Raw genomic sequence first — 13,418 nt, forward strand, 5'->3', positions numbered from 1 at the left:
CCAGCCAGCCCAACCACTCACTGGACCCATATGATCACTTGGCTACGCATGCCTCTCTCTAATATCAATATGCCTCATCCTGTCCTGGTTAGTGATTAGTGTCTTATTTCACTGTAGAGCCTCTAGCCCTGCTCAATATGCCTTAACCAACCATGTTGTTCCACCTCCTACATATGCGATGACATCATCTGGTTTAAACGTCTCTAGAGACTATATCTCTCTCATCATTACTCAATGCCTAGGTTTACCTCCAATGTACTCACATCCTACCTTACCTTTGTCTGTACACTATGCCTTGAATCTATGCTATCATGCTCAGAAACCTGCTCCTTTTACACTCTGTTCAGAACGTGCTAGACAGCCAGTTCGTATAGCCTTTAGCCGTACCCTTATCCTACTTCTCCTCTGTTCCTCTGGTGATGTAGAGGTTAATCCAGGTCCTGCAGTGCCTAGCTCCACTCCCACTCCCTAGGTGCTCTCATTTGTTAACTTCTGTAACCGTAAAAGCCTTGGTTTTCATGCATGTTAACATTAGAAGCCTACTCCCTAAGTTTGTTTTACTCACTGCTTTAGCACACTCTGCCAACCCGGATGTCTTTGCCGTGTCTGAATCCTGGCTTAGGAAAACCAATAAAACACCTACAATCTCCATCCCTAACTATACAATTTTCCACCAAGATAGAACTGCCAAAGGGGGCAGTGTTGCAATCTACTGCAAAGATAACCTGCAGAGTTCTGTCTTACTATCCAGGTCTGTACTTAAACAATTCAAGCTTCTACTTCTACAAATGAACCTTTCCAGAAACAAGTCTCTCACCGTTGCCGCTTGCTATAGACCACCCTCTGCCCCCAGCTCTGCCCTCGACACCATATGTGAATTGATTGCCTGTATCTATCTTCTGAGCTCGTCCTACTAGGTGACCTAAACTGGGACATGCTTAACACGCTATCCTACAATCTAAGCTTGATGCCCTCAATCTCACATAAATTATCAATGAACCAGATATAGATATCATTCTAACTAACTACTAGACCTCTGCTGTTTTCAATCAAGATCTTAGCGTTCACTGTCTCATAGCCTGCATCCGTAATGAGTCTGCGATCAAACGACCACGCCTCATCACTGTCAAACGCTCCCTAAAACACTTCTGTGAGCAAGCCTTTCTAATCGACCTGGCCGGGGTATCCTGGAATGACATTGACCTCATCTTGTCAGTAGACAATGCCTGGTTATTCTTTAAAAGTGCCTTCCTCACCATCTTAAACAGGCATGCTCCATTCAACAAAATGTAGAACCAGGAATAGATATGGTCCTTGGTTCACTCCTGAACTGTCTGCCCTTGACCAGCACAAAAACATCCTGTGGCATTATGCATTAGCATCGAATAGCCCCAGTGATATGCACATTTTCAGGGAAGATAGGAACAAATATACACAGGCAGTTAGGAAAGCTAAGGCTAGATTTTTCAAACAGAAATTTGCATCCTGTATTACAAACTCAAAAACGTTCTAGGACACTGTAAAGTCCATGGAGAATAAGAGCACCTCCTCCCAGCTGCCCACTGCTCTGAGGCCATTGTTACCACCGATACGATACATCCACTATAATTGAGAATTTCAATAAGCATTTCTCTATGGCTGGCCATGCTTTCCACCTGGCTACCCCTACGCTGGTCAACTGCCTGGTACACATTGACACATCCAGCCCAAAGCAAGAGGCTTAATAGCAGTGTAGAACCGATATTTCTCAATGCCAGAAACACATACAGTATATTAGTAACTTAGAAAACATACCCAAATTACTAACTCTTAAATCAACTGTTATAATGCCGTTCTAAAACTTTGGAAACAGTTCCACAACGCCCCGCAGTCAAGAGTCACACGATGAATAAAAAACTTCGTAAAAAGTGTGATACATTTGTAAGAATGAGGCGGGAAAATTGGGCATCTACTCGTCAATCTGCGGGGCACATTTCAACCCTGAAAACTTCCACGGCTATCAACAATGGAAAGAGGGCATCAGCAAGAAGTTGCTTCTAAAAGTGGATGCTCACCCTACGATCAGTGTGGCTTGTAAGCATCGCAAACAGCCAGCAGAGACCGTGAGAATGGAAGTGAACCGGTAAGTGAAAGCTATAGCGCATTTAGCTCACCTCTTCCATCTAAATAAACGTGTCTCATGGTTTGACACACTGTATTGAGCTAGGCCACTGAAGGAGTAACACCTCCCCCTGCTGGTGAGTTAGAAACACGACATGGAGAACAAGCGGAGGGATTTGTACATTGAGGTTTTATTCAAAACATCCTTCAGGTCAACCAGTGCAAATGACACAACAACCCTCCATTAGGAGTTGGAGGCTGAGGTTATATTTGGTCTATGAGGGGGTTGGTCCCTCAGTTTAGTGATCCATATGAATCTTGGTTCACTGTAAGACACGTGGGATGCGTCATAATAATTTAAACAGGCTGCCTCCCCTCTCTCACCCATCTCCGAAAATACTCTTTCCCCCTCCAGTGTCTTTGGTCCCAGACCTGGTTGGTCAGATGGTCAGATCTGTGGAGATAAAATACTACTCTGCTTGTTCACAAGGATTAGCTGTAGGAAAGCACTGCACTGATGATCTAATCAACAAATCACCTCAACTTCTAAAGAACTGGGTATGATATATTCCATTAAATAAATACAGTACCAGTCAAAGGTTGACACACCCTACTCATTCTAGGGTTTAACTTTATTTTTACTATTTTCTACATAGAATAGAATAGTGAAGTCATCAAAACTATGAAATAACAAACAAGAAAGTACTCAACTAATGAAAATATTTTATATTTCAGGTTCTTCAAAGTAGCCACCCTTTGCCTTTATGTCAACTTTGCACACTCTTGGCATTCTCAACCAGCATCATGAGATAGTCACCTGGAATGCATTTCAATTAACAGGTCTGCCTTCTAAAAAGTTACTTTTTGAAATTTATTTCCTTCTTAATTCATTTGAGCCAATCGGTTGTGTTGTTTCAAGGTATACAGAAGGTAGCCCTATTTGATAAAAGACCAAGTCCATATTATGTCAAGAACATCTCAAATAAGCAAAGAGAAACAGTCCATCATTACTTTAAGACATGAAGGTCAGTCAATCAGGAAAATTTCAAGAACTTAAAGTTTCTTCAAGTGCAGTTGCAAAAAGTCATCAAGCACTATGATGAAACTGGCTCTCATGAGGACTGCCACAGGAAAGGAAGACCCAGAGTTACCTCTGCTGCAGAGTATAAGTTCCTTAGAGTTAACTGCACCTCAGACTGCAGCCCAAATAAATGCTACAGAGTTCAAGGAACAGACACATCTCAACATCAACGGTTCAGAGGACAGTGTGAGTCAGGCCTTCATGGTCTAATTGCTGCAAAGAAACCACTACTAAAGGACACCAATAAGAAGAAGAGATTTGAGATTTGCTTGGACCAAAAAAAAAAAAAAAAAGCAATGGACATTAGACAGGTGGGAATCTGTCCTTTGTTCTGATGAGTCCTAATTTTTTATTTTTGGTTTCAACCGCCTTGTCTTTGAGACGCAGAGTAGTTGAATGAATTATCTCTGCGTGTGTAGTTTCCACCGTGAAGCATGGGGGAGGAGGTGTGATGGTGCTTTGCTGGTGACACTGTCAGTGATTTATTTAGAATTCAAGGTACACTTAACCAACTTGGCTACCACAGCATTCGAGAGTGATACACCATCCCATCTGGTTTGTGCTTAGTGGGACTATCATTTGCTTTCAACAGGACAATGACCCAAAACACACCGCCAGGCTGTGTAAGGGCTATTTGACCAAGGAGAGTGATGGAGTGCTGCATCAGATGATCTGGCCTCCACAATAACCCAACCTCAAACCAATTGAGATGGTTTGGGATGAGTTGGACTGCAGAATGAAGGAAAAGCGGCCAACAAGTGGCCAGCATATGTGGGAACTCCTTCAAGATTGTTGGTAAAGCATTCCAGGTGAATCTGGTTGAGAGAATGCCAAGAGTGTGCAAAGCTGTCATCAAGGCAAAGGGTGGCTACTTTGAAGAATCAAAAAAAATATTTTGATTGGTTTCACTCTTTTTTGGTTACTACGTGATTCCATATTTGTTATTTCATAGTTTTGACATCTTCACTATTATTCTATAATGTAGAAAATAGAAGAAAAAATCTAAATAAACACTTGAATGAGTAGGTGTCCAAACGTTTGACTTGTACTGTATATCCACAGCTCCATCCATATGATGCAAAGATGACTAGCTTATGGTCAGGGTCAAATGTCGACCCTCGTGGACAAACAGGTCATGATGGATCCAGAGAAGGCTCCAGCGCAGCCTCACATGCGTGTCTTCTTGTAGATGGCGATGTACTCCTGGACATCTTCAGGGGAGCCCAGGACCACAGGAACTCGCTGGTGGATGTTCTCTGGCTGGATGTCCAGCACGTTCATCTCTCCCGTGGTGGCCATGCCTCCAGCCTGCTCGATGATAAACGACATGGGGTTGCACTCGTACAGCAGCCTCAGCTACACAGGGTGGGGTGGAAGAGAGACAATGGTTAGTCACGTCAATGTACTGAGAAAAGGCCTCGTTCATCCAACACTTGAATAAACTTGTCTCTTTGATCGTTACATTGCCCATCTCTCTTGGACACAGTCAGCCCTCTTTTGGTCACTTGTATGTAAAAAAATAATAATAATAAAGTTTAGTATATATTTTTTTAGAGTAGATATTCATTTATATGAACTGAAGCGCTCTGCCTGATTCACCTTGCCCTTGGGGCTCTTGACATTGGCAGGGTATAAGAAGATGCCTCCGTACACCAGAGTCCTGTGCACATCAGCCACCATAGAGCCAACATAACGCCCACCATAGGGGGCACTGCCATCCTGGAAACAAAAAGCAATATAAAGTTAGAGATCATTTAATAACTGAAGAAAACACTTCAGTTTTAGTCACAGATATTCTGTCATTTTATATTTTCTTTATTTAGCCAACGCTCTTTTTTTTAGTGCGACTTACAACAGGGGCGTTTAAAAAGTAGGTAAGACATATCAGGCATATTTCAGTCATTTTATCGGTCACTTAATAGTACCCAAAGAGTTAATGGTTCAGAATTACAGTGTAAAACTTATGCCCTTTCAGGTTTATAGTTAATGAATTACCGCTGGGTATTTCTTTTTCTTCAGGTACTCTGTGACGTCTGGGTAGAAGTGCTGAGCATAGCCTTCGTTTAGACTGTAGATCTTTCCTCTCTTCTTGATCTTCACATCCTTGTCTGTTAGGATGAACTCCCCGATGGACTAAACAGACGGAGCAAGGACTGAGCAGCAATGACTGAGCAACTTCAGGGACATTTGTGTTTTCATGTTCTTTTATTGCTGTTTTACTGTAGTGTGTAGCTCTTTTAAAATGCACTTTTAATCATTAAAGTTGACCCAAAATCCAGAAACTCCAAACTCATTCCATACATTGAAACTCTTTCAGTGAAGTTGTCTCAGTTCTGCATTCCGGGGACAGAGAGGGGGAGAGGGCAAACCCCACTGAACTAGTTTCACTGTATGGAATCATTTGGGAGTTTCTGGATTTTGGGTAAACTTGTCCTTTAATTTGGATTTGGAACTTACAGGGTCCAGCATGAAGCAGTTGACCCCTTGTCCTGTAGAGAGTACCATCATGGTGGCACTGCCGTAGAGGGCGTAACCGGCGGCAACAATGTGACGTCCAGACTGCAGTGCGTCCTTCTCATTGGGCTCATCGTCTGTCGTCTGGGAGACAAACATGAGGATAGTTATTACCAAAAATAACAGAAGAACAGTGAAACAGCCTAACCACAGTAGAAATTGGCACTATGGTGTGACTGAGACAAACAACGTGTCTGAGAATGAAACAATGTCTGGAATGTTAGAAAATGTCTGAGGCTAAAACAGATTGTATGTTTGGGCCATAGAGGAATCATAGAAAAACCACCAGAAACCAAACGAACACAAACCTTTCTGTAGATGGCAAAAATTGTTCCAATTGATACAAGACAGTCAATGTTTGACGAGCCATCAAGTGGGTCGAAGCACACAATATATTTTCCCTGCGAGAGAAATAAAAAGGACATTGTCACAATGTCCATCACAAGAAGATCCCAACTTCAATCTGGGCCACACACACACACACACACACACATGCACTCCCTCGTCCCTCCACACGCACCTGTTTCTCTGGTTCCACGATGAGGGCCCTCTCGTCCTCCTCTGACACCAGGACACAGGAGGTGAAGGAGGACTTAATCATGTTGATGACCAGGTCGTTGGACAGAACATCTAGCTTCTTTACCTGGTCACCGGTCACGTTGGTGCTCCCAGCAATGCCATAGCTGGAGGGAGGAACAGAGGGAGAGACGGACAGGTGAGGGAGAGAAGGAGAGAGGGTGAGGGCAGTGAGAGAGGAACAGGGGGCAGACGTATGAGAGCAGTAACATCACTAGGCCCATCTCTGTCATACAGTTGATGGGGAGGAAGGGAGGGGCAAGGACAGGGCGTAGTGTATTTATATAATCAAATCACATTTTTATTTGTCACATGCCCCCAAATACAAAAAGTATAGTAGACCTTACCGTAAAATGCCTACTTACAAGATCTTAACCAACAATGCAGTTCAAGAAATCGAGTTAATAAGAGATTTACCAAATAAAGTTAAAAAATAAAAAGTAACAATTAAATAACAATAAAGAGGTTATATAGAAGGGGTACTGGTACCGGGGCAGGTTAGTCGAGGTAACTTGTAGGTGTAACTTAGGTAAACTCTTTTCGGTCATAAGAGATGGAAGCAACAACATTATGTACAAAATAAGTTACAAACAATTGAGGGGAAAAACCCACAAAATAGTACAGTTGGTTAGAAACCCATAAAAACGTCTGCCATCCCCTCCAGGTGGCATTGAAGAGGCCAATGCTTTGTGTCCGTGTGGAATGCAGTCTCTATATAGTCTCTACTTCCTCCTAATGAAGACAATAGGCATGTCTCACGAGGAAAATCATGCATGAATTGTGAGTAGCCTACCTTATTCCAATAGCCTTGGCTTGCATGAAAACAACAACATTTCGTGTGGACATTGACCCGAGTCGAGGTTGACAACGGTATTAGGGCCAACAGATTAGATGGACAATGTAAATATTTTATTTGAGTCTCTCTGCCCCGGTGCATGATCTGTTGTAGTAACTCACAAATACAGCAAAATCACTGTTGATCAGTTATGAAATACTTCAAATTGAATTTGATTCGTCACATGCTTCGTAAACAACAGGTGTGGACTAACAGTGAAATGCTTACTTATCGTCCTCCCCCGCTTAGTTGATAAATGTGGCATTTAGACTACGAACGAACACAACCACTGACACTATCACTTGTTGCATGCAGCAACACTTACAGGTTGGCAATCCCAGCTTTCCTGACGGCGGTGGAGATGGCTTTGACAGCTGTGCAGATGGAGTTGAGGAGGGTTGTCAGTTCTCCCGTTCCCTTCGCCTTCCTTCCCTCCTCCAGCACGAATCTCGTGAGGGTAACGACATTAGTGTCGAATGAGCCCCGGTCAGACATGGCGATTTAGAAGGCTGTACAGGTTCTTGAGAGGGGACGAGGACAGGTGAGTTCCTCAACGTATCACCCTAAAGTTCAAATAGAACTAAAGAGCCGAGAGTGCGGGAGAGGCGGGGTGTGCAGTTGTTTGAACCAATCACAGTTGGCCTTTCAAAGGGAGGGATGAGGTTGAGAACACATGTGGCTGAGCAGGTTAGTGGGGGCAAAGTTCACAGATAATAAACAGGTTCTCACAAATTCTCCAGTGATGTTGGCCCGGTTCCAACCAGTTACTTTACCCCCCTCACTCTTACCCGTTTCTGTGATTTCACAGATCTGAAAGGACTGGTAAGTGGTGCTGGCTGAAATGGAACCAGACTGAAGGCCCTAAACTAGTTTTGAAAAGCACTGTCCCCAAAACGTCTGCTCTCCGCATGATATGTAGGACATCTATTGGGTGCCTTATCAATAAATAGATTACACAGAGAATGCAGATAGTGTGCAGTTAGATCACTATTCATTTTGAATGAGAGAACTACATTTAGTGCAAACCATGAAATGTAATCATGTGTGAACTTGTACTAGTCTGTAGGCCGTTGAAGTAACACAAATAATTGTGTGACATTTGGAGTGAAACATGGATGATGAGTTATGTGACAAACGATTCTGCAGCTGGTTTTAGATATTTAGAATCTCTGGTGGTCTCTTATATGTCCTTTAGTGTCGGGAAATCAGTCTGACAAGGAATGAAAGATACCAGAGACCAGAGAGAAACCAGTTGCTAAATCATGTAGCCAAAAAATGGAAAGGTGATAGCATCTCCCATAAAGACCATTACAACATTTTTTTTCAATGCATGGTAGGCTACACTTATTTAAAAAAATACATCAATTGGTGAAATCTGTTGTGGTCAAATTACATAGCGGTCAGCACATTGGTTTACCAGCCTAGATTATCATGAACACTAATAAATGCATGTTCTTTTAACTCTTTTATGAGCTTCTGGCTATCAGCCCTTTAAGGTAAGCATGCTTTATGTACATGTTCCTGAGAATAGCTGAGTCTAAAGTGCAGTTCATAGTTCAATCCATTGGGTTCTGTTTGTTGCTCTACTTTAAATATGGCTTTTTGTGTGTCTGAAATGACACCCTAATCCCTACATAGTGCATTACTTTTGACCAGATCCCTATTGGCCTGGTCAAAAGTAGTGGACTATATAGGAAATAGGATGCCATTTTATGCAAACATTGTGTGCAAAAACAATGACAAAAGCTAATGACGAACACAGTTAGGTAAGAGGAGTTCATTGGGCCGGGTTTACATGATTTTGTTACGCAACTTTGGACAAAATGTCTGACGGGGGTTTCACAACAAGATGCTGATTTAAACTTTGAACTTTGAAATGAGGCCACAGGTGACCACTGAGAGCCAATGGTTTGCAAGAATCAAAGGCCAGATTCTAGGGGCATATCTGAACTGTTTTCAAACTTGCTTTGGGTTGCTTCTTCAGTTTGTTGATAGAGCCTTCAGAATAATTGAAAGAGTGGCAAGTAGCCTAGCGGTTAAACATGTTGGGCCATTAACCGAAAGGTTCCTGGTTCAATTCCCCAAGCTGAGTAGGTGAAAAATATGTTCATGTGCCCTTGAGCAAAGCACTTAACCCTAGTTGCTCTGGATAAGAGTGTCTACTAAAATGTAAGAAATATATTCTTACATGGTTTTGAGTCTTATCTAAAAGGCTTATAAGTCTACAGCAAGAGTAAGATTGTAAGAGCAGCAGTGATGGAATGAGGAAAAAATGTAAATTATATAAAGTTCATCTATTATTTTCACTTTACTGAATAGTTACTGAGTAGTTTTTTAAGGTCAGAATGTTGGGCTCCTACTTGATATGTTGACCGAACAATATGTTATGATTTTTTCCCCCCCCTCAATGACGTATTGCTAAATAAAAAGGTTTACGGAAATACAGGCAGGGATTAGTGTGTTGTGTGAAGAATCCAATACTTTAAAATGTATGCGGTACAAATCACATTATTGTGGGAGTACCTTCTCTAAGTGTATGAATTAGGTTATTTGACAATGTTTGAATCCTAAGCAACCTGCATACACATTGTTTGAAGTACAATAGACTGGAAATAGTGTAATAGTGCTGGAAAACCTTGGAAGAGCATAGGTGGAGTAGGCATTGTGGTGCTCATGTGAATTTCCTTTTTCGGCTAAAGACCAATACCTACAGTTGAAGTCGGAAGTTTCCATACACCTTAGCCAAGTACATTTAAACTCAGTTTTTCACAATTCCTGACATTTAATCCTAGTAAAAAACCCTGTCTTAGGTCAGTTAGGATCACCACTTTATTTTAAGAATGTGAAACTTCAGAATAATAGAGAATGATTTATTTCAGGTTTAATTTCTTTCATCAATTTCCCAGTGGGTCAGAAGTTTACATACTCAATTAGTATTTGGTAACGTTGCCTTTAAATTGTTTAACTTGGGTCAATCATTTCGTGTAGCCTTCCACAATCTTCCTACAATAAGCTGGGTGAATTTTGGCCCATTCCTCCTGACAGAGCTGATGTAACTGAGTCAGGTTTATAGGCCTCCTTACTCGCACACGCTTTTTCAGTTCTGCCCACGCATTTTCTATGGGATTGAGGTCAGGGCTTTGTGATGGCCACTCCAATACCTTGAATTTGTTGTCCTTAAGCCATTTTGCCACAACTTTGGAAGTATGCTTGGGGTAATTGTCCATTTGGAAGAACTATTTGCGACCAAGTTTTAACTTCTTGACTGATGTCTTGAGATGTTGCTTCAATATTTCCACATAACTTTACTTCCTCATGATGCCATCTATTTTGTGAAGTGCACCAGTCCCCCCTGCAGCAAAGCAACCCCACAACATGATGCTGCCACCCCTGTGCTTCGCGGTTGGGATGGTGTTCTTCGGTTTGCAAGCCTCCACCTTTGCCCTACAAACATGATGATGGTCATTATGGCCAAACAGTTCCATTTTTGTTTCATCATACCAGAGGACATTTCTCCAAAAAGTATGATATTTGTTCCCGTGTGCAGTTCCAAACCGTAGTCTGTCTTTTTTATGGCGGTTTTGGAGCAGTGGCTTCTTCCTTGCTGAGCGGCCTTTCAGGTTATGTCAATTATAGGACTCGTTTTACTGTGGCTATAGATACTTTTGTACCTTTTTCCTCCAGCATCTTCACAAGGCCCTTTGCTGTTGTTCTGGGATTGATTTGCACTTTTCGCACCAAAGTATGTTCAACTCTAGGAGACAGAATGAGTCTCCTTCCTGAGCGTTATGACGGTGCGTGGTCACATGGTGTTTAAGAACAAATTCTTATTTACAATGACGGCCTACCCCGGCCAAACCTGGACGATGCTGGGCAGATTGTGCACAGCCCTATGGGACTCCCAATCACGGCTGGATGTGATACAGCCTGGAATCGAACCTGGGACTGTGGTGACCCCTCTTGCACTGAGATGCAGTGCCTTAGACCGCTGCGCCACTTGGGAGACCCTGAGTGGCACAGTGGGAGGGTTGTCGGCGGTTGAATTACATTTATTCAGCGCACGCAAAAGAACCATGCCTGCAAAACCTGTTACGCACCTGTGTAAGGTAAGTCTGAATACGAACTACTGAGAAGTGTGTAGGAAAGGTGTCAATTTCCTAAGTCTGAATTGGGCCCAAAGTGTTTAACCTAATTACAGTGAGTTTCACACCCTGATCTGTTTCACCTGTCATTGTGCTTGTCTCCACCCACCTCCAGGTGTTGCCCATCTTCCCCATTGTCCCCTGTGTATTTATACTAGAGGTCGACCGATTATGATTTTTCAATACCGATTATTAGAGGACCAATAAAAGCCGATGCCGATTAATCTGTCGATTTTTTACATTTGTAATAATGACAATTACAACAATACTGAATGAACACTTATTTTAACTTAATATAATACATAAATAAAATCAATTTAGCCTCAAATAATTAATGAAACATGTTCAATTTGGTTTAAATAATGCAAAAACAAAGTGTTGGATAAGAAAGTAAAAATGCCATATGTGCCATGTAAGAAAGCTAACGTTCCTTGCTCAGAACATGAGAACATATGAAAGCTGGTGGTTCCTTTTAACATGAGTCTTCAATATTCTCAGGTAAGAAGTTTTAGGTTGTAGTTATTATAGGACTATTTCTCTCTATACCATTTGTATTTCATTAACCTTTGACTATTGGATGTTCTTATAGGCACGTTAGTATTGCCAGTGTCACAGTATAGCTTCCGTCCCTCTCCTCGCTCCTAACTGGGTTCGAACCAGGAACACATCGACAACAGCCACCCTCGAAGCAGCGTTACCCATGCAGAGCAAGGGAAACAACCATTCCAAGTCTCAGAGCGAGTGACGTTTGAAACGCTGTTAGCGCGCACCCCGCTAACCAGCTAGCCATTTCACTTCGGTTACACCAGCCTATTCTCTGGAGTTGATAGGCTTGAAGTTATAAACAGCTCAATGCTTGAAGCATTGTGAAGAGCTGCTGTCAAACGCACCAAAGTGCTGTTTGAATGAATGCTTACGAGCTTGCTGCTGCCTACCATCAGTCAGACTGCTCTATCAAATCATAGACTTAATTATAACATAATAACATACAGAAATACAAACCGTAGGTCATTATTATGGTCGAATCTGGAAATTATCATCTCGAAAACAAGACGTTTATTCTTTCAGTGAAATATGGAACCGTTCCATATTTTATCTAACGGGTGACATCCATAAGTCTAAATATTCCTGTTATGTTGCACAACCTTCAATGTTATTTCATAATTACGTAAAATTCTGGCAAATTAGGCAGCCCAAACTGTTGCTTATACACTGACTCTGCGTGCAATGAATGCAAGAGAAGTGACAATTTCACCTGGTTAATATTGCCTGCTAACCTGGATTTATTTGAGCTAAATATGCAGGTTTAAAAATATATAATTGTGTGTATTGATTTTAAGAAAGGCATTGATGTTTATGGTTAAGTACACATTGGAGCAACGACAGTCCTTTTTTGCGAATACGCACAGCATCGATTATATGCAACGCAGGACACGCTAGATAACTAGTATGTGTAGTTAACTAGTGATTATGATTGATTGTTTTTTATAAGTTTAATGCTAGCTAGCAACTTACCTTGGCTTACTGCATTCGCGTAACAGGCAGGCTCCTCGTGGAGTGCAATGTAATCAGGTGGTTAGAGCGTTGGACTAGTTAACTGTAAGGTTGCAAGATTGAATCCCCGAGCTGACAAGGTAAAATCTGTCATTCTGCCCCTGAACGAGGCAGTTAACCCATCGTTTCTAGGCCGTCATTGAAAGTAAGAATGTGTTCTTAACTGATGTGCCCAGTTAAATAAAGATTAAATAAAGGTGTAATACATTTGTTTACATTTTAAAAAATTCGGCCAAATCGGCGTCCATTTAAAAATAAAAAAATCGGCCCTAATTAATAGGCCATTCCGATTAATCGGTCAACCTCTAATTTATACTTGTGTTTTCTGTCTGTCTGTTGCCAGTTCATCTTGTTTGTTAAAGCCTACAAGCATTTTGTGTCAGCTCCTGTTGTTCCCTAGTGGCTCTTTTTGTCGTCCTCCTGGTTTTTGACCTACCCCGCCTGACCACTGCCTGTCTCTGACCCTGCCTTCTGTCCTGAACTTTGGCCTCTGCTCTGGATTATCAACCCCTACCTGCCTTGACCTGTCGTTTGCCTTGCCCCTGTGGTTACGATCAACATTGTTACTTCACACAGTCTGCACTTGGGTCTTACCTTGATTCCTGATAGTGAAGAA

General features: G+C 42.0%; 1 protein-coding gene across 1 annotated transcript; it reads right to left on the reverse strand.

Moving 5' to 3' along the window:
• Positions 1–4,110: 4,110 nt before the first annotated feature.
• On the reverse strand, positions 4,111–7,690 carry LOC124047783 (fructose-1,6-bisphosphatase 1-like). Its single transcript, XM_046368090.1, has 7 exons — positions 7,432–7,690; positions 6,216–6,378; positions 6,004–6,096; positions 5,639–5,779; positions 5,177–5,314; positions 4,781–4,900; positions 4,111–4,537 (listed from the first exon to the last, which is right to left on the reverse strand). The coding sequence occupies exons 1-7, from the start codon at positions 7,599–7,601 to the stop codon at positions 4,349–4,351; spliced, it is 1,014 nt and encodes a 337-aa protein (XP_046224046.1). The 5' UTR covers positions 7,602–7,690; the 3' UTR covers positions 4,111–4,348.
• Positions 7,691–13,418: the final 5,728 nt, after the last annotated feature.

This window comes from Oncorhynchus gorbuscha, linkage group LG11 (genome assembly GCF_021184085.1).
Source record: "Oncorhynchus gorbuscha isolate QuinsamMale2020 ecotype Even-year linkage group LG11, OgorEven_v1.0, whole genome shotgun sequence".
In the NCBI taxonomy this organism is placed as follows: domain Eukaryota; kingdom Metazoa; phylum Chordata; class Actinopteri; order Salmoniformes; family Salmonidae; genus Oncorhynchus; species Oncorhynchus gorbuscha.

Excerpts from the sequence above, each read along its gene's own strand:
- LOC124047783 (XM_046368090.1), bottom strand. The coding sequence starts at position 7,601 with ATGTCTGACCGGGGCTCATTCGACACTAATGTCGTTACCCTCACGAGA. Across the intron at positions 6,097-6,215 it reads TCGTGGAACCAGAGAAACAG|GGAAAATATATTGTGTGCTT; the intron begins GTGCGTGTGGAG and ends TTTCTCTCGCAG. Across the intron at positions 4,538-4,780 it reads TCAAGAGCCCCAAGGGCAAG|CTGAGGCTGCTGTACGAGTG; the intron begins GTGAATCAGGCA and ends CACCCTGTGTAG.